The 27,573-nt window shown below is 39.3% G+C and overlaps 2 protein-coding genes across 2 annotated transcripts; both read right to left on the bottom strand.

Moving 5' to 3' along the window:
• Window positions 1–2,652: 2,652 nt before the first annotated feature.
• On the bottom strand, window positions 2,653–17,771 carry adam8b (ADAM metallopeptidase domain 8b). Its single transcript, XM_037754651.1, has 23 exons — window positions 17,414–17,771; window positions 13,755–13,861; window positions 12,813–12,886; window positions 12,651–12,726; window positions 12,292–12,368; window positions 11,607–11,814; window positions 11,441–11,503; window positions 10,278–10,340; window positions 10,014–10,183; window positions 9,845–9,926; window positions 9,593–9,735; window positions 9,179–9,365; window positions 8,718–8,807; window positions 7,039–7,237; window positions 6,408–6,510; window positions 6,053–6,218; window positions 5,883–5,963; window positions 5,688–5,772; window positions 4,524–4,644; window positions 4,265–4,424; window positions 4,107–4,154; window positions 3,870–3,920; window positions 2,653–2,790 (listed from the first exon to the last, which is right to left on the bottom strand). Exons 1-23 carry the CDS (start codon window positions 17,481–17,483, stop codon window positions 2,686–2,688), a joined length of 2,529 nt encoding a protein of 842 aa, XP_037610579.1. The 5' UTR covers window positions 17,484–17,771; the 3' UTR covers window positions 2,653–2,685.
• A 1,347-nt stretch (window positions 17,772–19,118) lies between these two features.
• Window positions 19,119–27,270, bottom strand: tubgcp2 (tubulin, gamma complex associated protein 2). The gene is made up of 18 exons (XM_037754650.1): window positions 27,177–27,270; window positions 26,834–26,995; window positions 25,038–25,166; window positions 24,571–24,747; window positions 24,076–24,235; window positions 23,779–23,986; window positions 23,497–23,696; window positions 22,776–22,965; window positions 22,541–22,686; window positions 22,280–22,460; window positions 21,921–22,101; window positions 21,314–21,486; window positions 21,071–21,199; window positions 20,871–20,991; window positions 20,607–20,750; window positions 20,020–20,136; window positions 19,773–19,936; window positions 19,119–19,493 (listed from the first exon to the last, which is right to left on the bottom strand). Exons 2-18 carry the CDS (start codon window positions 26,981–26,983, stop codon window positions 19,418–19,420), a joined length of 2,646 nt encoding a protein of 881 aa, XP_037610578.1. The 5' UTR covers window positions 26,984–26,995; window positions 27,177–27,270; the 3' UTR covers window positions 19,119–19,417.
• Between the last annotated feature and the right edge of the window lie 303 nt (window positions 27,271–27,573).

Here is a 27,573-nt window from a genome sequence, read left to right as displayed (position 1 = left end):
ACAACATTTTATGGCGATCCATCCAACAGTTGTTGAGACATTTTACACAAAACCACACATGTAAACCTCAGGGTGGCGCTACAGACGATCACCAACGTCAGGATTCATCCTCTGAGGATCACCAACGTCAGGATTCATCCTCTGAGGAACACAAACTTCAGGCTCTTATTGCTAATTCACTCAGAAAGTTCTTGGTTTGTTTCCCACGAGAACGCCGAGTCTTAAAACAACCGAAGCCATCAGCGTTTGTGTCCGACTGTTAAAGAAGGCTGAGCAGGAAGCCCAGATGATGATGGGGGTTGTTTCTCGGAATTGTTTCTCAGAGCCGTTTCCTTCAGCGTCTCACTAGAGACCAATAAACATGAATGAACTGTTAACTCATGTGTTTACTGGGAAGAACAATAGAAGACTTCTCAGTAAGTTAATAAAGATTTTCCACAAGAAAAACAGCTCAGAGAAGTGAACACAACAGACCTCATTGAGAAAACTGTAACTTTTAATAATTATGCAATTCCCATAATAAACAGATAAAGTGTGTAATCTGCTGATGCAACATACTTTAGTAATAAAGTGCACTTTATTTGTTGCAACAAAAGGCCTCTCGTGGGAGTTTTTACATTCAATCAGTCAAACATGTCTCGGATTTTAACACCAAACGGTGATAATTTACAATTTAACCGACAGGGTATAAAAACCCGTGACTTGTTGCCGTAAAAAGTGCAGTAAAAAAACAACGACTAGTTGCTGGAGGCTCCGTCATACACCTCGCCTCGGGACGGGAAACAAACAAAGGAGCATGTAATGTTTCAAGCTGAACCACAGTTAACTCACACAGGTCATCTGAACACTGTGTGTACCATTCATTGGTTTTCAAGTACAGTGCAAAGTTATACAAAACAAACCTTATAAAAGGCACAGACTGGTTTTGGACACAGTTTAGGGACCGTATGAAAATTATTTTTTTTCTGGTGTGTAACGTCACGTTCAACGTCAAGGAAAAACAGGTTAGTAAACGGTGAAAATGTTACGTTACTATTTTATATCTATCACTTATTCAGTCTCTCTTTCAAACTCTCAAACCAGAGTTGGTGATTGTTGGAACTGTGAAAAGACTACAAAGTTTTACAGCGATCAGCGAGGTAAAATTGCTGTTTTTGTCAATAGAGTCTGGTGGCTTTGAGGAGCGCATATAACAGCTGTTTCTTTTCACATCTAACTCTGTGAATGAAGGGTTTATTTTGACAAAACCACAGTTGGTGATTGTTGGACCAGTGGAAAGACTAACAAAGACAGTTTTGATGAGTTTTGTTTTTTTCTGTCGAGTTTGAGTGTGTTTTAAAGTAATCAGCGAGGTAAATGTACTGTTTCTGTCAATGGAGTCTGGTGGCATTGAGGAGTGCATATAACAGATGTTTCTTTTCACATCTAACTCGGCTAATTAAGATTTTATTTAGACCAGACCAGAGTTGGTGATTGTTGGAACAGTGGAAAGACTAACAAAGACAGTTTTGATGAGTTTTGTTTTTTTCTGTCGAGTTTGAGTATGTTTTAAAGTAATCAGCGAGGTAAATGTACTGTTTCTGTCAATGGAGTCTGGTGGCATTGAGGAGTGCATATAACAGATGTTTCTTTTCACATCTAACTCGGCTAATTAAGATTTTATTTAGACCAGACCAGAGTTGGTGATTGTTGGAACAGTGGAAAGACTAACAAAGATGGTTTTGATGAGTTTTGTTTTGTTTATGTCGAGTTTTGATGAAGTGTGTTTCAATAGTCAGCGAGGTAAAATTACTGTTTCTGTCAATGGAGTCTGGTGGCTTTGAGGAGAGCATATTAATTATATGTTTTGTAAGTTAATAATTTATAATAATTGTCCAAATCCCTGTTGATTTTATTTATTATATATTTACTTCAACATAGCATCGCAACGGAAAAGGGGCGAAAATGAGCGCGTCTACCCGGGTTTCATGTTTCCATCACTGCCGATCGGAGCTGGGGAGTCGATAAATACTTGTGACTACTGCACAGTCATGAATGAATAAATGCAGATTGTAACCTTTAACACTAAAGACAAAAGCCAGATGTTAGTGGGGTTTTTGGTCCGGTGGGAAAGAGGCTTCAGAGACTAGCTGGTGAACATAGTGCAGCTTTTAGCGGCTAAAGAGACAGATATTTTCCTGAGGAGTTGGTGGAGACCAAAAACTGAGCTAAACACCAAACTTCACATTATGACAAACATAGAATAGTGCGTCCCAAACAGTTATCACCACCACCAGTGACTAAATGAACTGGGCTTAGAGAGAAGGCTGAAATAAAATATAAAAACACCCCCACCATCCCCCCCTTTGACCCTCCCCCACCCTCTAATCATTTTCATACGGTCCCTTGCACAAGCATTAAATAAATATTTAAAAAGTACATTTCATGTGAGCACCATTTTGCTCACGCTGTAATGAGACAACTTAACGTTAAAAGAACTTTTTACAGCAGCAGTTCCAGTAATGGAGAGTTTTCCACGGCAGCTGTGAGGCAACCGTTGGTCATCAGAGACATTCTCAGTCGGTCACTCCATCGCAGTCTTTAAGACTCTCTGTGAGTCACACGTAGGATCCCAGAAGGGATCGCTCTCTTTCTATATGTAGGAATACACGCTTTGGTAAAATCCTGAGACTTTTAATGAGACGTTCATGTGAGTCTGTGAGGTCGTGGCTTCGCTGTGGGAGGAGGAGGAGAAGGAGGGCTGGGCTTGACTGGAGGTACAGGAGGAGGACTCAGTTTGGCTGCCTTAAACTGAAAAATACAAAACAAGATGAAAACGCATTTATAAATATGAAGATGCTTCTTCTACACTTAAAACTATGGAGGTTTTTGGACAATAAACTGTCAATAGAGGCAGGAAACCAGTGATGGAGGAAGTATTCAGAGCCTTTACTTAAGTAAAAGTACTAATACCACACTGTGAAAATACTCTGTTACAGGTAAAAGTCCTGCATTGAAAATGTTACTTAAGTAAAAGTATGTAAGTATCATCAGGAAAATATACTTAAAGTATTAAAAGTAAAAGTATAAAATGCAAAAAAATGTCCCTTGTGACTGTTCTACTATTATAATTTATATTCTATCATTAGATTATTATTACTCATGTATTAATGTAAAAGCAGGATTTTACTGTTGTAGTTGGTTGAGCTGATTTTGAACTATTAACTAATGATTATTTTCATTATGGATTAATCTGCTGATTATTTTCTCCATTAATAGATTAATTGTTTGGTTTGTAAAAATAGTGAAAATAGTGAGAAATGTTCATCATAATGACCCAGAGCCCAAAGTGACACCTTTACACTGTTTGTTTAGTCCAAACCTCAACATTATTATTAATACATTATACATTCAAATCCTCACATTTGAGAGGCTGGAAACATCAAATGTTTTTACATGAAAAATGAGCTCTACTTGTATATACTGTTGGGTAGTTCAATTTATAATAAAACAACACATTTTATGAATCTTATTTCTAAAGTAACTAAGTCTGTCAAATAAATGTAGAAAAGTAAAAAGTACAATATTTCCCTCTGAGATGTGGTGTGATGTGGAGTAGAAGTTGAAAGCGGCACGACAAGAAAAGACTCAAGTAAAGTACAAATATCTCAAATTTGTACTTAAGTACAGTACTTGAGTAAATGTACTTAGTTACATTTCCCCACTGCAGGAAACGGATAAAGAACTCCTCACACTGGAGAAGCTTGAATCAACATTTTTACTTCATAAGATTAAATCGATTGTTGGTTGAGCGACTGATCGGCTTCACTGCTGAACGTCCTCTTGAGCTGAACTAGTCATCAGTGAGAGCAGCTGTAGGTGTGACTCACCTGTGCTTTACTGAGAGGAGGTAGAGGTTTAGATGGAGGTAGAGGTTTCGTCTGTGGTGAAGAAGAAGAAGAAAGTCACTGACATTTGTGTTGCACACCACACGTCTGAATGCAGATACATTTCTACATGTATTATTAACTTTTTTGAACTTTAGCAGCCGACTTAAGTTGCCAAATCTGAATGCAATCCTCAGTTTGCATTATGCATTAGACACATTGCAAGTTTCTAAAGCTTACCGGCTCAGTCTGTGAGGTAGGCGACGCTGAAGGCAGTTTCTTTGGTGGCTGGAAGAAAAAAGCAGTTAATAACTATCCCAGTACTTTGCATTAATGTAGTAATAAATAATAACAGATCACTGAATGAGTAACTCCTTTAGTATCGGTGCTGTCTGTACCTGTGGAGCGGCTCTGCTGGGACTCACAGGAACAATCAGAGGAGCGCAGGCTTGTGTTGCTGTCGATTGCATGAATGTGGGCTGACTGATCTGAGGTCTCTCTTGAACAGTCAACTCCTGAAACATCGGGTTCAACTGGCATGGAGCTGGATGCTCTTTACTGTGAACACAAAATGTTGTCAGCCGGGAAGTAGAAGACTAAATCAAAGAAACGTGGACAGAGCTGGAATATGAGAGACTGAATTAAAGCACAAACTACCTTTTGGAGATGCAGTTGTACCGGTTGCCCTTTTTACAGCACATGAGGCCGGCAGTCACCGCGATGATCACCAGCAGGATGAAGAGCGCTGCACACACACCAGCTATTATCCCGCTCTGACCTGCAGGCGTAGACGGGGAAATCACACTGTTGTCATATACACCATATACACTACCTCTGTTGTTACAGGCCTTTTATTTATGTCATAATGTATGGAGCTCATAAAGCTTTATGTGGAAAAAAGACACATATATCCACACTGTTGTTTTCCAAGTTTATAAGCAAGTTTTTTTTAGTCATGCAACTTTTTAGCCACACTAGCGGCGAGACTCTAGGGATGGAAATGCTGGTCTAGTAGAAACCCCAAAATACGAGTAAGTATGAACCTGAAAATAAGCATAATAGGTCCTCTTTAAAACAGAATAATTTGGTGTATAGCAAAACAGTTACATTTTGTGTAATAATGTAAGAAGGATCTCGTTAAAACAAGAGAATTGCTGTAATAAGAACATTTGTGATTTGTTATGGTGGCAGAAATATGACAAATTTGATATGAGAAGGCCAAAGTTGTAAAATGTCTCAGCAAAGGTTGACCTTTGCACAAAATTAAAGAGAAAGATGTTCTGTTAGAAAAAGAGTAGAATCATTTCTAAGTAGTCAGTCGTATCGTATTTTTAGTTGATAAACTTATTTCACCATAATTTGGGGGAAATTCACAATCGAGCTTCTTCAGTTTGTTCTGACGGTTTCACAACTTCCGCCTGCAAAGTGTCTCTTCTTCCTCCTTTGTTTAGACTGAATAGTTGCACAATCACTTAGCAAACTCCATTTTCAAGTTCTTTTTCTATTCTAGCTCCTTGTGCAAAAAAATATCACGTGATACGTTGTTTTATAAGCTGATGCAGAGCGCAGTCTGGCTTTAACTCTTTAAGGCTTTTAACTGTTTTAAGGTGTATCAGGTACACTTGATTAGGTCCGTGCTAGAAGAAACAGGAGATCACTCATAATGAATCATTCATGTTTCTTTCTTACTGGAAGAATGATTCATCGAGCAGGTGTGACCTGTTTTTGTCTCACTGAGAGCTGATGGTTTAAACCGATATCTAAAGATGAAACACATTTACTGTCTTAAAGTCAAGTCCAGTGAATCGTCCTGTACTGTACCTTGAGATAAATTTGCATACTTGATGTCGCAGTAAGGTGGGGCCCAGCCGGGATTACAGTGGCACTCTCTCTTGTGATTACACACCTATATAAGATAAAAAGCAATAACAGTCATTTAAACATGGACCTTGGCCCAGTAGAGTCAAACTGAAAACAGCTGCAAGTGATTTCAAACCCTAAAAATAACTAACTCACCCCATTGTTGTTGCATTTCTTTGCGCAATCCTCCCTTTTCCCATAAACTGCCATATCCACACATCTGTAGTCAAGGCAAACCTGTGTACAAATGTTTGATTCTGAGCAAAACATCCAACATAAGTAACAAAACTCCATGTAATGTGTGTCTCCCCAACTGGGAGTTTTACCCTATTCGGTCCACATCTGGTTCCTTTTGGCACCATGTTGAAGTTTCTGGTCTTGTCTTCATCCACGGCTAGTTTACATTCGATGTTGAACACGGTGTAGGTTGCCCTTCTACCTGTGATGGACACGCCGCCTCCTTCGCAAAACATGGCTCCACACTTCACATTCCTACAAAAGAAAAGAACAAATTATCCTCAAACATACAACATTTCATGTGTTGTTTTTGACAGTCTTTGCTTCTTCTCAGTTCTGGTACTGGCTCATTCTGTGTGCCAGGTTTCCTTCAGGAGTGTTTAGTGATAAACTTCGGATAGAAACCGAGCCAGGCCTTTCAGTGTGAATGTTGATGATACGTACTCTGCAGTGCACGGGGTGTAGCCGGACTGGCTCACTCCACAGTTAGCACCTTCTAGGCCCCGTCGGTTCAGGTTAAAACAAAAGTCTGATGCGACTCTGGCCCCTGAGGAAACAAGAGACTCACGGTTAACCATTAAATTATGGAAGCGTTTTCATGCCAGGAAAAGAAGAAATCAGATGAAAATTTAAAGATGTATGTAAGTATGTAACATCAAGTCAACATTTTGACTTTTTAAATCAAAATTGAATTATCTTAGAATAGAATAAAAAATAGCCCTATATGGATTTGAACATTTGTTTTGGCTGTATAGCATGATTTTGTAATCACCGATCCTCTGATTGGTCAGTGGAGTTTATATGGAGGCCCATTTGTGCCAGGAAAAGAAAGGGCAGCCCCATTTTAAATACACACGTCTTTTGTAGATGCAGAGACTCCTATTTTCTGTGAGAGTACTATTCATTAAACTTTCTGTAGTCCTTTATATTATACAAATGCACACTATTAAAGCAATCTTTCTTAGAAAGAGGCACTTCAGAGACTACTAGAAACAACTCATAACTAAATCTCCTGGAGGCTCAGCTTGTCTATTTCAGAAGCAAAGGAAAACAGTGGAACCCCTGTTGAGTGTACCTGGTCCAAACAGCCTCCAGCAGTGCTGCTGATGTGTGGGGCATTGTCCGTTGTAGCAGTAGCCCTGCGCCTTCTCGTAGCACGACTTGCCGTTCATCTCAAAGCTATCTTCGGGACAGTCCCCCGACGCTCCGGTGCAGTATTCAGGCAGGTCGCAGTCGCCGTCCAACTTCCTGCACACACTTCCAGCCAGTTTGAGCTGTGGGTTAAAGCAGGTGATTTAGCTCAAGTACATGTTGGTTAAACTGTATATAATTAGCTTGTGTATTTATATCATATATGACTAGCACCAGCTCGTCTAGTCTTTGAAACTGTCATTTGAGGAAGGACGTGGTCAGTTACAGCACATAGAAACAGCAGGATATCAACTTCTGCTTCCTGTTATTATTGAACTGCTGCTGTTTCAACGTGGTTGGAAGAGTTACCTTCTCCTGTTGCTATTTTAATGCCCACAGTTATTAGTCAGAAGCAGGGTGTGTCTGTATGATTGTCTGTCCACTGACAGTGGATCTGATTTAGCTTTTTTAACCCAGTCTAGAGGGGTTTTTAGCCGTGCTGCTGGCGCTGTTGGTGTGTCTGTCCATCACTTTGGTCCAGACTGAAATATCTAAACAACTATTGGATGGATTGTAATGAAATTGGGTAATGACATTCATGTTCCCAGAGGTTCAATCCTCTGACTTTGGTGATCCTCTGCTAGTGCACACGGCAGGTCAAAGTTGTCACTTATCCGGTGTTAAAATATCTCAACTTCTACAGGATGAATTGGAACAAAATGTTTGGTTTAGACATTCCTGGTTCCCAGAGGATGGATCCTAACAACTTTGGTGATCCCTTCACTTTTCCTGTAGCGCCACTATCAAGTTGACATTTGTAGTTCGGAGTGAAACATTTCAACCAATATTGGATGGATTGCCATGAACTGTGGTTTATTCATGTCCCCCATCGGGATGAATGTTTTTGTTTATGACCAAATAACTGCAAAATGTGAAAATGACGTCCCATCAGCCTCAGCAGTGCTCTGTGTGCTAATAAGCAAATATTGTCATGCTAAAATGCTAAACTAAGATGTTCTAACATGGTAAACATTATACCTGCTGAACATCAGCATGTTAGGGTTGTCATTGTTCGAATGTTGGCATTTAGCTCAAACTACCACAGGGTTCAATGTTAATGTTAAGAAATTGACTTGCCCCTTTACAAATTGTTTAATTCATTAGCGGTTATCAAGTAACAACAAATACTTATAATTTAATAATTGAAATGCTCGCTTGCGCTTCAGCTCATAAACTTTGTCCTTACCCGCCGCCATTTTCAAGCGAGTGCCCGATCGGTACTGAGCATGTGCAACTCTCCGCAGAGATGAGAAGGAAGCGAGAAGGCTCACTCCTGAGCTACTTCCATCATCAGCTCCGTTAAAAACTGTGTTTAATTCGGTTTTACCATTTACCCGATCGGGCAAGTGAGTTGCTAGATTTACTAGCCCGACGTGTCAAGGCAAACAGGCAATCCTTATTGTTGAGCCCTGCACCGCTGCAGCATCACAGAGCTGCTAGGATTGTTAGTCTTGTTAAATTTGGTCTGGGACCTCGGGTGGAAATTCACATAACAAACATGTTTTTAGCTAACAAACTATAAGAAACCCACTTTAAAAGCTACATTAATGGAAGTTAAAGTACCTGGCAGTTGTCACAGCATTGTCCGTGAGCACACTGGGATCCTTCAGTCAGGCGACAAGTCGAGGCATCGCAACAAGGGTTTTTGCATTCCTAGAAAAAAAAAACGTCTTTTTCAGTTGTCATGTTTGTGTATCCTGTTACATCTCGAGCAGGGATTGATGTGATGAAACACAGATCAGATTTAAATCTCCGACACAAGCAGCCTCTCTGCCAAGAATGTTGTCTCCCTGATATGATGTGAGCACACAGGAAAACTATTTTAATTTTTAAGGCCAAGCTCCAGCTTTGGACGGCCTGAATCACCACGGCCTTCCCTTTTATTAGCTGCAACCTCACGCACAGGAAACCACACCAGTCAGCTAAAACAGAAAACCCACATGGTGTCTTTCTTCACTAAAGGATATATTTAAACTTTCCAAGGTCCTAAAAATTACGACCAGCGCCATTACTGAAAGTTCTACCTTCGCTGTGCCACAGTCGCACTCCTCTCCGGGGTCCAGCATGGCGTTGCCGCAGCTCGGGCCCAGAGCGATGATCGTACTGGAGCTGGGCCTGAACAAGCAGGTGGGCTGAGCGCGCTCCATGTAATCAGCGAGCTGCTCAAAGCTGCACCTGCTGAAAAACTCCGGGAACCCTTGACTTGCTGTCCTGAAGAAGAGCAAAGAGATCTCTCTTAATTGTAACTAAGTGGTCCAAACCAAGGACACGGGGTGTGCACATACTTTTGTATGTTCAAGCTGAATGTTCGTGATGTTCACGCTGAAATATACTTCCAACTATATAATACAAAAGAAATTATCAAAATATTTTTTGTGTCTTGCAAAAATACACATTATAAGCTGCAGCAAGACAGACCAAAAGGTCCGCGTCCTTACCTGAGCTGGCCTGCCATCAGACAGCTGTCAAGGCTGAGAGATGGACCGCACCTACAACGTATGGTATCATGGGACATGCCGAAATTATGTCCCATCTCATGAGCGATGGTGGAGGCGAGGCCTCTTGGGCTATCATTGTGATCCTGGAAGACAAACACAGAGATACATTCAGCAGGATGTATCATAAAATACCAAATACCTTCATCTCCAGTCGTTAAAGGATTCATGTGAGTTAGAAGACGTTATTCATACCTGACTGACTCCACCTGAGTTTCCAGTACACATGGCAAACTTATTTGCCAGTCCGACTGTATCTCCTTCAAAATCTTTGCCACTGTTGAAGGAAAACGTCAAACATCAGGTCAAACTGGCAGCATTACTGTGTTCAACATCTGCGCAGACAGCTAAGACTGATCCTCACGTCACAAGCTGGGCGTTGTCGTGCTTCGTCCTCGGCAGAAGGTCGGCCCGCCGCCACAGGAGGAAATTGTCCAGGGTAGTCTCCGGATTCGTGTCAACGTCAATGTGGTCTCTATTCGTCCAAATCTCCAAGCCCACCAGCATGACGCGGATGTTCAGAGGTCGATACATCTGCGGGCAGAGGAGGAGACGTTATTCAGGAGTGATGAATGCACTGAGATCTGTTGGATAAGAGCACTGGAACAGCTTCCAAAACAAAACTCACCTGGTCAACGTGATTAATAGTTCCAAGAATACGGGATGTAGTCTGGCTTCCATATCGCATATACTGGAGGAAGAGGAGAGACAAACATGATCAGATTCATTCATCCAGCCATCCATCCATTCCAGACGTCCCTCTCCCCAGCAACGTTTTCCATCTCCTCCTGGGAAACCCAAAAGAGAGGCGTCCAGGAGGCATCCTGATCAGATCCCAGAGCCACCTCAACCGGCTCCTTTTGGCACGAAGGAGCAGCGGTTCGATTCCGAGCTCCTCCGGATGTCTGAGCTCCTCAACCTATCATCTCTAAAGGTGAGCCCAGCTATCCTACGGAGCCCAGTTACCCCCTTCCAAGTTTCACCATCGTTGCCCACGCAAGCGCTTTAAGTCCCCCAGTTGAACTACAGAGTCCCTTGGAGGTGGTATCCTTTCCAGGACGCCACCCAGAGACACTCTGATCTGCTGTTCAGAGGCTTCCTCTCAGCAACTTTTAGTCACATAGAAGTGACCCTCTCGTTCTCCGGGGTAAACTCCAACACAGCGGCGCTCAGCAGGGGGCTAGTGAGTATCCACCCGACGCCTCTCACCCAGAACCAACTCCGGAAAAGGAAAGAGTCCAGTGCCATGCGTAGAGGAAAGCACAACTATATCGAGTTGGTACCACTCCACCTCACCTTCCATAGAGGTGACGTTCCATATCCCTAGAACCAATCTGTGATGCCAGGGGTTAGCACGCCTTGGTCCCTTCCTTTGCCTGTGCCCAGAATGGATTCATTTCCATCCATCCATCCATTGTCTACCACTTATCAAGGGCCGGGACATGGGGTCGTCCCTCTCCCTAGCAACGTTTTCCAGCTCTTCCTGTAGAACCCCGAGGCGTTCCCAGGCCAGACGAGATGTATAATCTCTCCAGCGTGTTCTGGGTTTGCCGCGGGGCCTCCTACCAGTTGGACGTGCCCAGAAAACCTCTAAAGGGAGGCGTCTAAGAGGCATCCTGATCAGATCCCAGAACCACCTCAGCTGGACCCTTCCGACGCAAAGGAGCAGCGGCTCTACTACGAGCTCCCTCTGGATGTCTGAGCTCCTCACCCTATCATCTCTAAGGCTGAGCTGGATTCATTCAGTGATGGAAATTATAGTAGTAAAGGAATTAAAAATCTGATATTTACCTCAGTGTAGTCCACCACCACAAACAGCTCGACAAACCTCTGTGGACCTTTGAAGGGCGTTTTCTGAAGAAAAAAAGGAAACAGAAATGCAACCTTCATGTTGATATTATGATTTAAAACCATACTTTTTTATGGTTTACCATAAAACCATACTGATGTCACCTACCCATGATCTGGACTTGAAGAGGCCAGAGAGCCCAGGGCCTTGGTCCTGGTCCTCGTCCTGTTCCCGGTCGTACATTAAGGTGATGTTGTTGGAGGAGGAGCTGCTGCTGATCTTCTGGTGCTCCTGTCTGTAAACTGCATGACCGCCGTCCTCAGATTGTCCCAGAGGCTCGATCAGGTAAACCTGCTGCTGGGCTCTCACAAAGCCACTGAAAACACCGAAAACAAGAAGACAAGTGCTTCATTTGTAGATGATCTGAAGCAAAACTTCAAAGATGTGATCCAACATACGAATGGAAACAGTCTGTGAACACAGGAGCGCAATGGATCGATCATAAATGTCTTGGTTTAAAAAATATAAAAGCTTTAGACGAGGCCACTTTATTTAACACCTTTCAAAGAGAAAATCCAAAGTGGTTTAAATAAGGCAAAGAAATGCATCAGAGCGACATTTAAAAACACAATAAAAAGGAAAATAAAATGAAAACTAAGACTAGATACAATACTAATATGATAAGATGCCCCAAATTCAATCATATAAAAAGTTGCATCACAACTAACTGATTACTAAATATCATGAAGGAACACATTTCACAAGTATTTGAGAAACTTTCACTGGAGTGATGTAAGCGGCAAATTACAAAAAAGGAAGTTTGTAGCTGTAAAAAATACCCAGATTTTCTTACCTAATGCCCGAACAAATCCCAACGCTGACTGAAGAGTCCTTCATGCCTTCAATATGACCGTGATAGTAGCAGTGCTCCTGGACCAAAATACATTCATCAGATTAAAGACGAGATCAGCGTGTGCTCAATTACTCACAAAGAGTTCCTTTGTTTTTATTATCCATGAAATTATGAATCACAGGTTGGGAATGTCAGATCTTTATCATGTCGGGTTCACTTTTACTCACATAACTTCACATGATATAAGGCAAAATACAAAAGTTTCCAGATACAAATGTATCTGTATTTATTTTTGTCATAATGTCCGACACCTACTAATCTTTCTACACCAACACCTGTGTAGTAAATTAAAGTCTCACCTCATTTGGTGATACTGTCACCCGTTTTCCATCTTCTGAATAGTGTGTTTCAGTGTAGCCTCTCCCAATAAGATTCCTATTAAGTACAAGTGGAAAAACAATATTAAAATATTAAAATATTAAAATACATGTTTGTTAAGTGGATCTGAAATTCTAATTTACCTGTTTTTTTCCAGATGAATTGTGTGGTTCCTCCCTTCAATGGTCAACTCGTACTGAACCGTATCAGGATAAAGCTGTTGAAAATCGTTCGTCAGTCACACAACAACTATTTATCACTGTAAAAATTACAATAATGTGCAGCACTGGAAGAAACACACATCCTTTACTTGGGTAAAAGTAACTAATAAAAATACTCTGCTACAGGTAACAGTACAGAAGTATCAGAAGTAAAAGTACTCATCGTGCAGTATGTCCCCTTTAAGAATATTGTATGATTTTATATTATTGAATTATTGTTACTGATGCACTGAGGTGAAAGTAACATTTTACTGTTAAACAGCGGATCAAGAGGAAACTCATTTTAGCTACTATACAGTATATATCAGCCTACTGTTGGTGGGAAGTAACCAAGTATATTTATTCTGTACTTTTGTGATACTTTACGCTAATACTCACATTTATATTACAAAATATTGTACTTTTTACTGCATAAGATTTATTTGACGTCTTTGAATATTGCTTTTTTTTACATACAAAATATATGATCAGGTTATAAAATATAACGTAGATTCAACTATCCAACAGTATATAAAGTAGTAAAAATTAACTTCTAACTACTTCTAGCTACAGTCGTAAAATCCTGCATGCAGAATAATTAATCAGTAATAGCATAGTGACATTTTGATTACGTTTTCCCCTCCTGATCCCATTCTATAAGATAAACCTATATTCTGATTATCAGCGGGGTTGAACATTAACTTTTTAAGCTTCCGAAACCTACAAGACACTCAATAGATTACCATTATTGTTTTTGGCTGGTTAGTGAAGCAGATCTAGCAGCCACATGCATATTTTACAGGCATCTGGCTGGTGGCTCAGGCTAATTTCCAACCCTGATTATCAGGTATCACAGGTGAGGTGAGGAAGGTGAGGTGTAGTCACCTGATTGTCCTGCAGGCTTCTCTGGTGTCTCCCCTGAAGTCTCCGAGGTCGGACCACCTCGTATCTGTCCACGTGAGCCAACATCCCAGAGGTCTGCACCACACAAACTACACACAACAAGCAACACTGTTATTCACATTTACACAAAATATACTTTAATCTGCATTTTAATCTGTTAGACAGACTTCAAGGACACTCCCTGGTTCTATTTCCTCTTTTCAGTGTTGGAAATTTACTGGGAATCTACTCAAGTACTGTAGCACAATTTTGAGGTACTTTTACTTTACTTAAGTATCCAATTTATGCTACTTTATACTTCTACTCCACTACACCTCAGAGGAAAATATTGTACTTTTCACTTCACTACATTTATTTAACAGCTATAGTTTGCATAGTGAGTACTTTTACATTTGATACTTTAAGTACATTTTGCTGGTAATACTACAACAAAAACAGTACAACAAAAATAAATTGCAATCCTGACGGTGAATACACATCTAATAAACAGTAGTACAAATAAAAAGGAGTAAAAAAAAAGATACTATAAATAGAAAATATGTATTTGCTTGACCTATAAAAATAGTAAGATATTGCACGTTGCTGAGTTGGATTACATATTTTAATAAATATGAGAGTAAATATGTACAAAGGAATAAACTAAACAACTGTAATATGGGTAACAATAAAGCCTACTACACTGTAAAAATAAATTTAAATATATATATAATATTTTATTATTATTATTAATTTATTTATTTATTTTGTAAAAAACTTCTGTAAAATAAATTATACATATATATTTATTTATTCCTTTATTTTGTAATATATATATGTATATATATATACATGTACTGTATATATATAATTTATTTTACAGAAGTTTTTCTTACTAAATAAATGAATAATAATAATAAATAATATATATATACAGTATAAACAGTATATATGTGTCTTTTTTTTTATCTATTTATTTATTTATTTTACAGTGTGGTAGGCCTATTAATACTTTTACTTCCACCACTGCCTCTTTTTGAAAAGATTCAAGATTCAATACTTTATTTCCGTATCAACATGATTGTTTGGAATTAGTCTTAGTGAGCTCACTTTTAAACAAAGACAGAGAAAGACAAAAATAGTAAAGCCACTCACTCATAGAGCACATGACACATTAAACAAAGTATAAAACAGATATAGGCCTAATATCCATACCCATAGAAGCATATAAAAGCGTAAAATAAAATCCAACAACACCATAGATAAAACACTAGCACATGTAGGGAAATTAGCAGCAACATCACACGACCCACTAGATAAAGTGCAATAAAAACATCTGCCCTATTGCACCATTATTTAATCTGCATCTGCCATATGGCCTGCAGAGCTGTTTGTAGTGTTAAGGAGGGACAGCTTCAGGAAATGTGTGGGCTGTTTCTGGTTTTAATGCTTATTGTTCTTTTGTGAGAATGAAGGAAATTAAACAGATTGTTAGCCAGATGAGAGGGGTTCTCTAAAACTTCTTCTTTTGTAGTCTTATAGATCTCCCCAAGGGCTGATCATATCTATTAATTGTAGATGCAGTACGCACCACTGTGTCCAAGTGTGTCCTGTCCTCGGCTGACATGTTGCCAAACCTCATAGTTATTTATTGAGTAAGTAAAGATGTTCTCTGCTCACTGCTGCTCTACAAAACTGCACCAAAACATCTCTGTACATTTTAGTAATTGTCATTTTCAGGTTCATACTTTTATTTTGTGTTTCTACTAGTACATGTTTACATGCTGTAATGTTCAAAAAACACTTTATTTTCCTCATGCTGTCTGCTTGAATACACCTCTATTTACCCTCTGTCTGAAACGCTCCGTTTTAGTGCATTGCAACAAAATTGCAACGGAATTGCGTTGCTAGAAAACAGTTTGGATCCATGTTTACTCCCTGTCATTTGATGTCATTCACATACACTGCAACAGCAAATAAACTGGGACCCATTTAGAACGTTTAAAACCGTGTAATGGTCTATAAATATTGTATATGTGACATCACAAATAGACAGAAATCCTAATGGCTTGTTTCAAACGCACAATTTCTGAATACGGGCTGTGTGTGTTTTTCTCCGTATATTGAGCGTTTTGATAGTTTAACAGTATTTATATAGCACTTAAACCTGCTTTATAATGTAAAAGACCTGAAAAATCACACTTTTTTACAATATGGGACCTTTAAAAAGGAAAGTCTCTGGTGTGCTTTCTGAGAATAGTTGTGTCACTCCATTTCAGGTGGAGGAGATTAATATCACTCCCAGAAATGTGTAGCTGTGTTGTTGTTGATGACCAAAAAACTTATTGACATAACAACAATAAAATACTTTTCATGCAGTTTCCCCAAACAATATGAGCCTAAGATATATAATTAATGCCATTATAATAAGCACATTAAAAGCTTCTTATCTAACCGTTCCTGTCAAACATCAACTTTTCTACTGTAAATGTCAGTAACAGTTCTCTCATACAGTAATAACAGTATTTATATAGCACTTAAACCTGCTTTATAATATAAAAGACCTAAAAATCTCACTTTTTTTACAATATGGGACCTTTAAAAAGGAAAGTCTCTGGTGTGCTTTCTGAGAATAGTTTCGTCACTCCATTTCAAGGTGGAGGAGATTAATATCACCCCCAGGGATGTGTAGCTGTGTTGTTGTTGATGACCAAAAAACTTATTGTCATAACAACAATAAAATACTTTTCATGCAGTTTCCCCAAACAATATGAGCCTAAGATACAATTAATGCCATTATAAGAAATAAATTACCACACGGTAAAATAAATGAATGAATAAATAAATAGATTAATTAATTAATTAATTAATACACATATATTCTGTATATACTATATATATATAATGTATTATTATTATTCATTTACTTAGTAAAAAAAAAATCTGTAAAATAAATTATATATATAAAATTTATTTTACAGAATTATTTTTTATTTGTATTATATATATATTATTTATTATTAATATTCATTTATTTAGTAAAAAAGACTTCTGTAAAATAAATTATATTTATATATTAATTTAGTAAAAAATCTGTAAAATAAATTATATATATATATATATATATATACGGTATATATACAATTTATTTTACAGAATTCTTTTTTATTTTTATTTGATATCTCTCTCTCTCTCTCTCTCTCTCTCTCTCTCTCTCTCTCTATATATATATATATATATATATATATATATATATATATATATATATATATATATATTTATATATCAACATGATTACATGAAAAAATTACATTATTAATTATTTAATTAAATTAAAAATATGTCTGGTGTGCTTTCTGAGAATAGTTGAGTCACTCCATTTCCAGGTGGAGGAGATTAATATCACTCCCAGAGATGTCCAGCTAGCTGTCCACTTGTTTTATAATATAAAAGACCTGAAAAAATCTCACTTTTAAAAAAACAACAAATTCATAACAACAATAAAATACTTTTCATGAAGTTCCCCAAACAATATGAGCCTTAGATATATAATGAATGCCATTATAATAACAGCTTCTTATCTCACCTACTGTAAATGTCAGTTAGAGTTCTCTCATACAGTAATAACAGTAATAACAGTATTTTAATGTGAAGGTTGAACCTACCTAAAGTCAGCCACAGTGAGACCATGTTCAGTCCCATCATGACGCGCTCTGCTCGGTCACCGCCGCTCATCTTACCGTTAACCCTCCACCGTGAATCACCCACACCAGCCGGACTCTGGAGCTCCGCCTCCGGTCGGTTACTCTCTTATCACCGCCTCACAGTTTACTGGAATCAACCGGTCAAGCGAGCGACGGTTAGAAGAACACACGACTTCCGTTTAAATAAAAACATGTCAAAATAAAAGCGCTGTACTTGAACCGTTAGTTAGCTAGCGTTTATTCCTGATGAATTATGAACATTTTGTAAAGATGTAACTTAAACTGTAAAGTTGATAGTGTGGAAAATGTGTTATAGGTGCACGAATTCTTAATAATTACCGTATTAATTGATTTAATCACACCACAATTAACGGTTGCTCTACGGACCGGAAGTGGTAATGAACTGTTGACAGCTGTTGACATATATATATATATATATTTCAAAATTAATAATCAGCTATACTGCCATCTTCTGGGGCTATTATGTCCTATTGTTGTACTGTTGCTTTACTGTGTGTATATATAAATAATATATATATAATACTGTACTACTGTAAACTATATTATTTATCTATTTATTTATTTATAAATATTATTAATACAATATTTTTAATATAATATAATATTATTTATTTATTTATTATTTGCTTTACTGTGTATATATATAAAAATACTGTACTACTGAATACTATATTATTTATTTATTTATAAATATTATTAATATAATATTATTAATATAATATAATATAATAATTTATTTATTATTTGCTTTACTGTGTATATGTATATACAAATACTGTACTACTGTATACTATATTATTTATTTATAAATATTATTTATAAATATTATTAATATAATATTATTAATATAATATAATATAATTATTTATTTATTATTTGCTTTACTGTGTATATATATAAAAATACTGTACTACTGTATACTATATTATTTATTTATAAATATTAATATATTATTAATATAATATAATATAATATAATTATTTATTTATTATTTGCTTTACTGTGTATATGTATATAAAAATACTGTACTACTGTATACTATATTATTTATTTATTTATTCATAAAGTTCCCCATTAGCTGATGCCAATGGCACCAGCTAGTCTTCCTGGGTATGGGTAATTATTGACTGTTTTATGGTGTTTTCTTAAATCCCTTTTTTAATTTGAACTATTTATTGATGGATTAATATTTCATTTGTAGCATTCATTAATTTTATATTCCTTTACATCATATATAATTAATTAGCCTCATCATGTTATCAGGGAAAAATAAGGAGATTATATTTATGTTATATTATATTGTTTGGGCAATAATATGTCAGAAAATGGTGAAAAATGTGGATCAGTGTTTCCTCAAAGCCCAAGACGACGTCCTCAAATGTCTTGTTTTGTCCACAACTCAAAGATATTCAGTTAACTGTCATAGAGGAGTAAAGAAACCAGAAAATATTCACATTTAAGAAGCTGGAATCAGAGAATTGACTTTTTGTTCTTAAAAAATACTCAAACCGATTAATCGATTATCAAAATAGTTGACAACTAATCGATTAATCATTGCAGCTCTACCTTCAAGGAACGTTCCAGGAAGGTTACCCGCTTGCTGGGCTATACCGTGTTTAGTTAAGGCAGAGGTCGAGAGTTTATATTCATTCAGTAAAGTCTTGTTTTAATGAATACAAACATACATGTTCATTGTACAGGTACAATAAGTTACCCATAAGGAGTGACATGAGAATAAACATATTAGTTCTGCATATCTTTAAATGTACAATTTGATTCATTGAAATGACGCAACGCAGTACATCATATATAATATACACACTGAAGCATCAGCACTCTTATGTCTGTGTGGTGATCATCTGGGCGGTTGGACTGATGGACAGACATGAGGAAAGTAGGTCTTTATTGCTGGGTGACGGTTAATACACACAAAGTCATAACATGCTACGCTGATGCTTTCTGACTGCGCTCTATGGCCATCTTCTCCAGACGCTCCGTGTAGAATCCATTGAAATCCAGCCTGTGAAATCAGAAGAGTTCATTTAATTTGCGTTATTTAACCTCCTTCGCTACAAGCTTGTATGTCATGGTTGGTAATGATGTTTTTTTTAGGTTTTTCTAGTTTCATATGATACCAGTATCTTCACTCTAGCTCTAAAACAGAGTCTGTTACAACCTAAAAATCACAAGTTGCGTTAATGCCTAGAAGAAATTAGTCTTATTATCGCGTTAACTTTGACAGCCCTAGTTTGTGCAGATTATCACGTGCAGAAACACATTTAATTTCAAGCCGTTTTACCTGTAGATGATGCTGATCATGCTGTGCTCACAGTCGTTGGTGCTGTAGATGCTCAGCTTGTCCAGCAGGTCCAGCAGCAGCATGCTGAAGTTGCTGTCGAACTTGCTGATGGTGGCTTCAAAGCCTGCGTCTGACTGGAGGGTGTCCGCGTGCTCTGATAATAACTGAAGAACACAAACATTATCTGAGACTTTTCATTACATGTTGTATTTGTTTATTTGATGGGGGCAGGCTGTTTTGGAAATACCTTTGTGTTCAGCCTCTTCTTCTCTGCCTCCTCAGCGTGTTCGCTCTGAGTGGGAGGCCCGTCCATGGTGCCTTGCTCCAGAGAGAGGCGCTCTAACCTCATACACTGAGTGAACCGCTGCAACAGTCAAGAAAAGATAAAACATCTCAGTAAAAGGATCTGCTCGTTTTGCTATTTCTGTACAAATTTAGTGTTGAATCAAAGCAGAAAATGAAATGCAATATGAATATTTAGTCAGTTTTAACCGAACTCTGGTGCGCTTCGTTTGGGCAGTTGTGAACGCAGTAATCGTACTCTGAACATAGGTCAGGGACGGAACGTAGATGGACCGGTAAATCGAGAGCTTCGCCTTCCGACTCAGCTCCCTCTTCACCACAATGGTCCAGTACAGCGCCAGCATAACCAAACCGCACAGTAAATCAATGTCGAGTCAAAGCGAAAAAACTTTGACAGCAATATTTGAAAGTCTGCGATTCCCTGAATAGAAGTGGCAGCTCTCGAGATGAAAAAGATGAAGTCAAGGAGCAGAAACAAGCAGCTGTGTGTTTTTCAGAGAACATGTCCTCTTCATCATCCTGTCAACACACCTGCATGCAGTTTGTGTACATGACGCAGACGGACATGAGTTTGGAGAAGATCCTGAGGAGCTCGGGGTTGGTCAGCATGCAGTCCTTCAGGCAGTTGTCCAGGAAGCTGGTGTGATGGCAGAGCACGTCGTCGATGTTTGACGCCTGGAGGAAGAGGAGGAGGAGACAGACGGTCAACACGGTAAACTGTCGCGGCTGTCTGCCGGCTGAGCTTTCATCAGACTGAACAGTGAGTGATCAGGACAGGAGAGCTCATTCACTCACCGTTTTCAGGTTGTTCTCCATGACGTGCCAGGTGGGCTCCATCACCTCAAACATCATGTAGTACTGGATGTTCTGCACAAAGTTGAGCATGCGCTGTCGCAGGGCGAACGCAGCAGCAAACCTGCAGTTTGAACAGCAGTGTGAGGACATTTGAGTTTGTTTTTTTACATAAATTCACCTAAAGTTCTAAATCAACTCACCATTTGGCACAATGTAAAGAGTACAGCTTGAAATCCTTGTTGCTGATCCACACGTTGCACAGCAGCCTCTCCACATGTTTGCAGTAAAACATGTGTCTGAACAACATCTGGTACCTCGTCAGGGCTTTCCTGCAAAATTAATACAAATGAAATGTGTTCAAATATATTTATAGATGGCTTTTTAAAGGTTACAAAGAGCTGGATAGACAGGATAGTAAAAGATACAAGAACGGGAATCAGAACCTGTTGATGATGAGCGAGAGCGGCCACTTGACGATGTAGTCGAAGGAGAAGGCCTCCAGCCCGCTGAGGGCCACGTCTGTCGGGTCTGCGTTGATGATGGCCTTCTCCTGCTTGGTCTCGATGGCCAGCACCCGCAGCAGCTGAGTGATGACGTCATGAGGCATTAAGTCAATCTGCGGAGAGAAGAGAGGAAGTTCAAACGTCATAAAGTGTGAAACAGCATGACTCATAAATCATGACTCATAAACCATGACATCAGTCTCATCAGTCAGATGTCTTTAAAACAAGCATTAACTGCTTTTGGCCACTTGAGGGCAGCAGAGACAAGCTGTAAACACAACTGAATATGTTGTGTTTAAAGAAAGCTATGATATCATAGAGTTGCCTGCATACAAAGTAAAACTAGAAGGGCACTCAGAGACCACAGACGTCTGCCAAGGCCAAATGCCCTATCTCGCACTGTTAACGAAAAGTGACAAACAAAGCGTGCATCCACAGTAACAGGTGTGACATCGTGCAGCACCACAGATTCATATTTATGCACCGCTCCGTCTAAAGTTTGAATGCATTTACTAATTAGAGCACCCATCTTATTATTTGGTCCCACCTTGAGGTCGTCTTTGAAGGGGTCAGTGTTGGCTGTGCTCATCCTCAGAGCCAGCTCCAGCAGCGCCTCCAGTCGGGGAGGAACAATGTCGTCCACTGGCTTCTTCAGCTCCTCCTCCGTCAGGTCCATGAAGTGCACAAAGAAATCTCCTTTGTCCATCAAAAAGTAGTGCTTGATGGATCTAATGAAAACAACACAGGCACATATAGTTTTAGAAGTATACCAGTAAATCACTGCATACAAAGACTGTGAACACACAAGCCTCAAACATATTTTGAACAGATAAAAAATGTGCGATTAATAGTGATTCATTATTTTAATTGATTGACAGCCCTAAAAAAATACCATTAACCATTTACCTCAGGCGTGAAACCAGCTCCTTCTCCTCCATGAGGAAGGCCAGCAGGACCTTGCTGGCGTAGTTGTAAGCTTTCTCTATCTGCTCCACATACGCCCTCTCCTTCAGGGTGTACAGGACCTCCTTAGCATCAGGACACGTCACATCGCGGCCGCACTCTCGCACCACATTCAGGTATTTCCCTACGCAACGACAGAGGAGGGAATTTAATCTGTTGTCTAAGAAAGGCTCTTATAATGTGGTACATTTGTTGTTTTTTTACCTGTGCTTAATATTTTGTCTGCCATTTTCTGCAGAAAGGAGGGAATCCGGTGCTGTACGATGGTGTATCTCTGATCCCAGTACTTATCATTGTAGTCCTCCTGAATCTTCTCTTTCTGCAGCTCGTGCTCTTCCACCATGAACTCACTGCGACGACACACACACATATCAGATCTAAACACAAAGCAGATACGGTGTGTGTTTTGTTATTTTGAGCATCAGTTTTAAACGTGTACCTGTACGGATCTTTGATGATGCCCCTGTAGATCCACTTCTCCAGTATTTCAAAGTAAGGGACGCTGGCTGCTTTGGTGAGGTAGAGACACAGCTCCTGAGCCTGGCTGTCGCCGGTGAAGTTGAAGGTTCGATCGTGAAGGAGACTCAGTGTCGACCCACCCGCACACTCTCCTTTGTCCACCGAGGACGCTGAGAAATTAGTGGAAAAACATTATTTCATTTTCAAAAAGCAGTAAAAGCTAGAGCTATCAAAAAAAAAGAGGTTGGATTAGTGCAGTTATCTTTAGGAAATATTGAAATGTTTCTAGCAACTTTGTCTTGAAACTAAGTAAAGGATCACCTATCGCTACAACAGTTTATATTAGTTTAATCTTGTATTGTTTAGTGATGAAATACAACCGATGCCAACATTTGGGCCCAATTTGTTGCTGTAATGATCTCTCTAAAAATGGTTCAGAGCGCCCTCAAGTGGTTAAAATGAGCAGCTCATGTTCACTTGACAAAGCTGCTGTGTTCATGGACAACTGTCCTTCGGTTATTTGATGAAGATTTGTATGCTTATAAAGTGTTTTCTATTGTGCATGTAATGGTTTTACGGTTTTACACAGGTTTCTGGAAAGGTTATGATTTGGGCTGTTTTTTATTGAACTGGGCATGTTTTAAGTGTCGATCTGAACACTGGTTTTAGTTTACTATAATAACCCTGGTCCTGACTCTTACCAATAGAGGCCAGTATCTCCATGGTCCTCATGGTGGGCTGGATGTAGAACCAGAGCTTCTGCAGGGACAGCAGGCCCTGTCGCTGCAGGTGCTCCAGCTGAGTGACAAGGATCAGGTACTCCTTCATCAGGGTCCTCATCGCCGCCGTCAGCGCGTGGTTCACCTGGCCGTACTCAAAGGACGACTTCTCCTCGATGAAGCTGAAGAACAAATACAACACCATCTTATGATTTGTCCTCAGTTATAAATCTATGAGAACAAATGTTACTGTTACACACTCACCGTGTTATCGTGGAGTAATACGACGCGACTGGTAATATTCTGTTAACCAGCTCTTTGATAGACATGTCCAGCGTTGAGTCGACAATGAAGGAGCGGTTCTGCCTCCCCAGTACCGGCTGAGCTGTGATGTCTCGCCCGTCAACACCAACCAGGACAAACAGCAGATCCTCCACCAGAGCTTGTTCCTGAGCGGGCAGGGGCATCGTACCTGAATAACAAAACACAGCTGATGACCCAGTATTAAAAAGGAAACACACTGAGCTAGTATCTCGCAGCAGAGTTGAATTTGAAGCTTACCAATGGCCAAAGCTGGATCTCCTGAAGGGGTGGGGTTGGTGACGAAGTCTCCGATGAGAGCGGGGCGGTCGTACACCCAGTTAGGAAACACGGGGTTGGGCTGGGTGGGGTTCTTCTTGTTGTGTTTGTCTCTCAGCATCTTCCGTGTGACTTCAGCAGGCTGCAGGCAAAAATCACAAAGAGAGGCCGATGAACTACAAGCAGCGTCAGATACGGGACATTGCATTTAAACTTTCTATTCAACAGCAGGTTCACCCATGAAACTTATGTCAGCTTTGTAATATTAAAGGGGTCTCTTGTAGTCACAAACCAACAGAGAATTATCACCATCTCTGCAGTTCCCTTCACCTTCACAGAGCCTTTTCACGTCTGTCAGCTCATTGTTTTGGCTTTAGTTTGATATCGATCGGTTTCCTTCATGTATCGGGAAATGACCACAGTTTCACGGGCCAACCTAACCGTCAGATCTGCTTCATCCGAGTAAAAGATGCTCACCAGAGGAGCGTTGGAGCTGGCCGTCACGTTGCCGAGCTTCTTTCGCAGCTCATCAAGTTCCTGCATGGACATCTTGGTGCTGGTCTGAGGCAGAGTGTAACTGGTCGTTGTGGTTGACGTCGTGTTCGCCAATGACTCTGATCTCTCTTTGGCGTTCTGCTGCAGAAACTGGAGCGTCTGCGAAAATATCACGACAAAACTGTGAGATATCTAATCAACAAATTGAAGCCACTTCCAACGATATGAAGAGTTGAGTCTTCTATTTACATCAGTGACATTAGCTGTTTATTTCACTCATATTTTAACACTACTCCCATCATTGAGAGATGAAAGAATCACATGTAAACACAGGAATCATTCTTGACATCATAATCATTTCAAATCTGTAAAACCAATTTGTTTGTTATTCAATTTTCAAGTAATAAACAAACCCATATGTAATTAGCTGCTTATAAACGATGTATTACCTCTTTATCCTCACAGAGTTTGGAGAGCAGGTAAACCAGAGGGTCGAGATTTCGAACATTTTTGGACTTGAGCTCCTCGTACTTCCTCAAGAAGTCCTCGGGGGTTTTGGAGAATTCTGCTAATTTGACCTGGAAATGATATAACAGCCAGTATTAAGAGAATATTCAGTTAGCAACACATTCATTTCCACAGGGGGTGTAACAAATCTGATTTAAACTCTGTAATCAGCCTATTGGCTGAAAAGGCTGCTTTTTATTATTGTCTTTATCAGGCTTCCAAGTTGTTTCCAGGAATCATTTTTGAGAATATTTAACAACTTAAGAAATAGAGATAACTGGTTGCTCTGTGAAAACTGGGAAAAAATCAGGACGGACAGGAAGGCAATCCAGGCACTCCAAAATATTAAATCAAGTGACAACGAGGAAGGAAATATATTAAAAAGCCTTTATTATAGTGGCTAAATCATTAAAAAAGCCAATATGTTTCGACCACAGGGAATTCAACAAAAGTTTGTTTTGTTTTGTTTCCTTATGCCAGTAACTTGGTGGTGGGTGTAACGCATTGTTTATCCAGATCATGTATATGACACATGCGTATACAGTATATAAATATACATGTATATACAAGTTCACAGATACATATCTCAGGAATTTACAGTATTCATCTTCATAGGCTACAGCTGAAGTCCACCTACTGCAAGTGTCGTGTTATATACACTCTTCCTCTGGTTAACTTTTAAAAGAGAGCTGAAAAAAGTCTCACAAATTAGATGTTAACAGACAAAGTATTCCCATACAATTTACACTTTAGCTCAGGTCTGAACAGAGCCCGATTTCCCCTGACAGTTGTTGCAGGAACATCTGGCAAAAAAGAACATTTTGTAAGGCCAGTAGTGCCTGCAAAAGTTCAGAACCTTTCAGGACATTATGGTGATGTTTCAGGACATTATGGTGATGTTTCAGGACATTAAGGTGATGTTTCAGGACATTAAGGTGATGTTGCAGGACATTAAGGTGATGTTTCAGGACATTATGGTGATGTTGCAGGACATTAAGGTGATGTTGCAGGACATTAAGGTGATGTTGCAGGACATTAAGGTGATGTTGCAGGACATTAAGGTGATGTTGCAGGACATTATGGTGATGTTGCAGGACATTAAGGTGATGTTGCAGGACATTAAGGTGATGTTTCAGGACATTATGGTGATGTTGCAGGACATTAAGGTGATGTTGCAGGACATTAAGGTGATGTTGCAGGACATTAAGGTGATGTTTCAGGACATTATGGTGATGTTGCAGGACATTAAGGTGATGTTGCAGGACATTAAGGTGATGTTTCAGGACATTATGGTGATGTTGCAGGACATTAAGGTGATGTTGCAGGACATTAAGGTGATGTTGCAGGACATTAAGGTGATGTTTCAGGACATTATGGTGATGTTTCAGGACATTAAGGTGATGTTGCAGGACATTAAGGTGATGTTTCAGGACATTATGGTGATGTTGCAGGACATTAAGGTGATGTTGCAGGACATTAAGGTGATGTTTCAGGACATTATGGTGATGTTGCAGGACATTAAGGTGATGTTGCAGGACATTAAGGTGATGTTGCAGGACATTAAGGTGATGTTGCAGGACATTAAGGTGATGTTGCAGGACATTAAGGTGATGTTGCAGGACATTAAGGTGATGTTTCAGGACATTATGGTGATGTTGCAGGACATTATGGTGATGTTGCAGGACTTTTCTGTGCCCTGTAGGTTGTATTAAAGCCTTCCTAAGTGTGTCCCACCCACCTTGGCACTGTGAGAAGACACTGTGGTGGTGACATAGGGAGTCCTGTGTTTCTGCAGCAGGTCTATGTAGCCCTCTGCTCCATCACCTCCTCGAACATGAAGCAGGCTGAGCAGCTCGTTCACATCATGGTGGATCCTGAACTCACTCATGGCTCAGGGCAGCTGAAATAACAACACACTGTATTATTATTAGAGGAGAGAGGAAGACACATTCATGCTAGCATGCTAACAGGCTAAACAGGTTAAATGAACTGTGAGGATGCTAACTGCGCAGCTAGCTCATCCAGAACAGTTATAACAACGTAACTCAGTAATCATAAACCTTATACAGGTGTAACTTTACCTATCAGTCTGGTGTGGTTCAATAACAACAGGTAACAGCGGAGCAGACAGCCGGTACCGAACCGCCCTCCAACAGTCAAATCCTTCTTCTGCTGCTGTAATACCCGCAGTGTCCGGCGCCACAGCGCCCTCCACAGGCTAAATATCACACTGCACACTTTATTTATTATCTTTATTTATTATCTTTATTTATTATCTTTATTTATTATCTTTATTTATTATCTTTATTTATTCATGACTACATTCATCGCTATATATATATATATGTTTATAACTTCACCTGCAAAATGTTATCGTTTATGGAGGATTAAAGCTGCCATTATAATAAATAAATAAATAAATAAAGAGAATTATAAAGAATATATATATATTTTTTTTTCATGGTTTATTTAATAGGG

This window comes from Sebastes umbrosus, chromosome 20, assembly GCF_015220745.1.
Source record: "Sebastes umbrosus isolate fSebUmb1 chromosome 20, fSebUmb1.pri, whole genome shotgun sequence".
Classification (NCBI taxonomy): domain Eukaryota; kingdom Metazoa; phylum Chordata; class Actinopteri; order Perciformes; family Sebastidae; genus Sebastes; species Sebastes umbrosus.
Note: the sequence above shows the minus strand (reverse complement) of the source record. Positions and strands in the feature narration are given on the sequence as shown.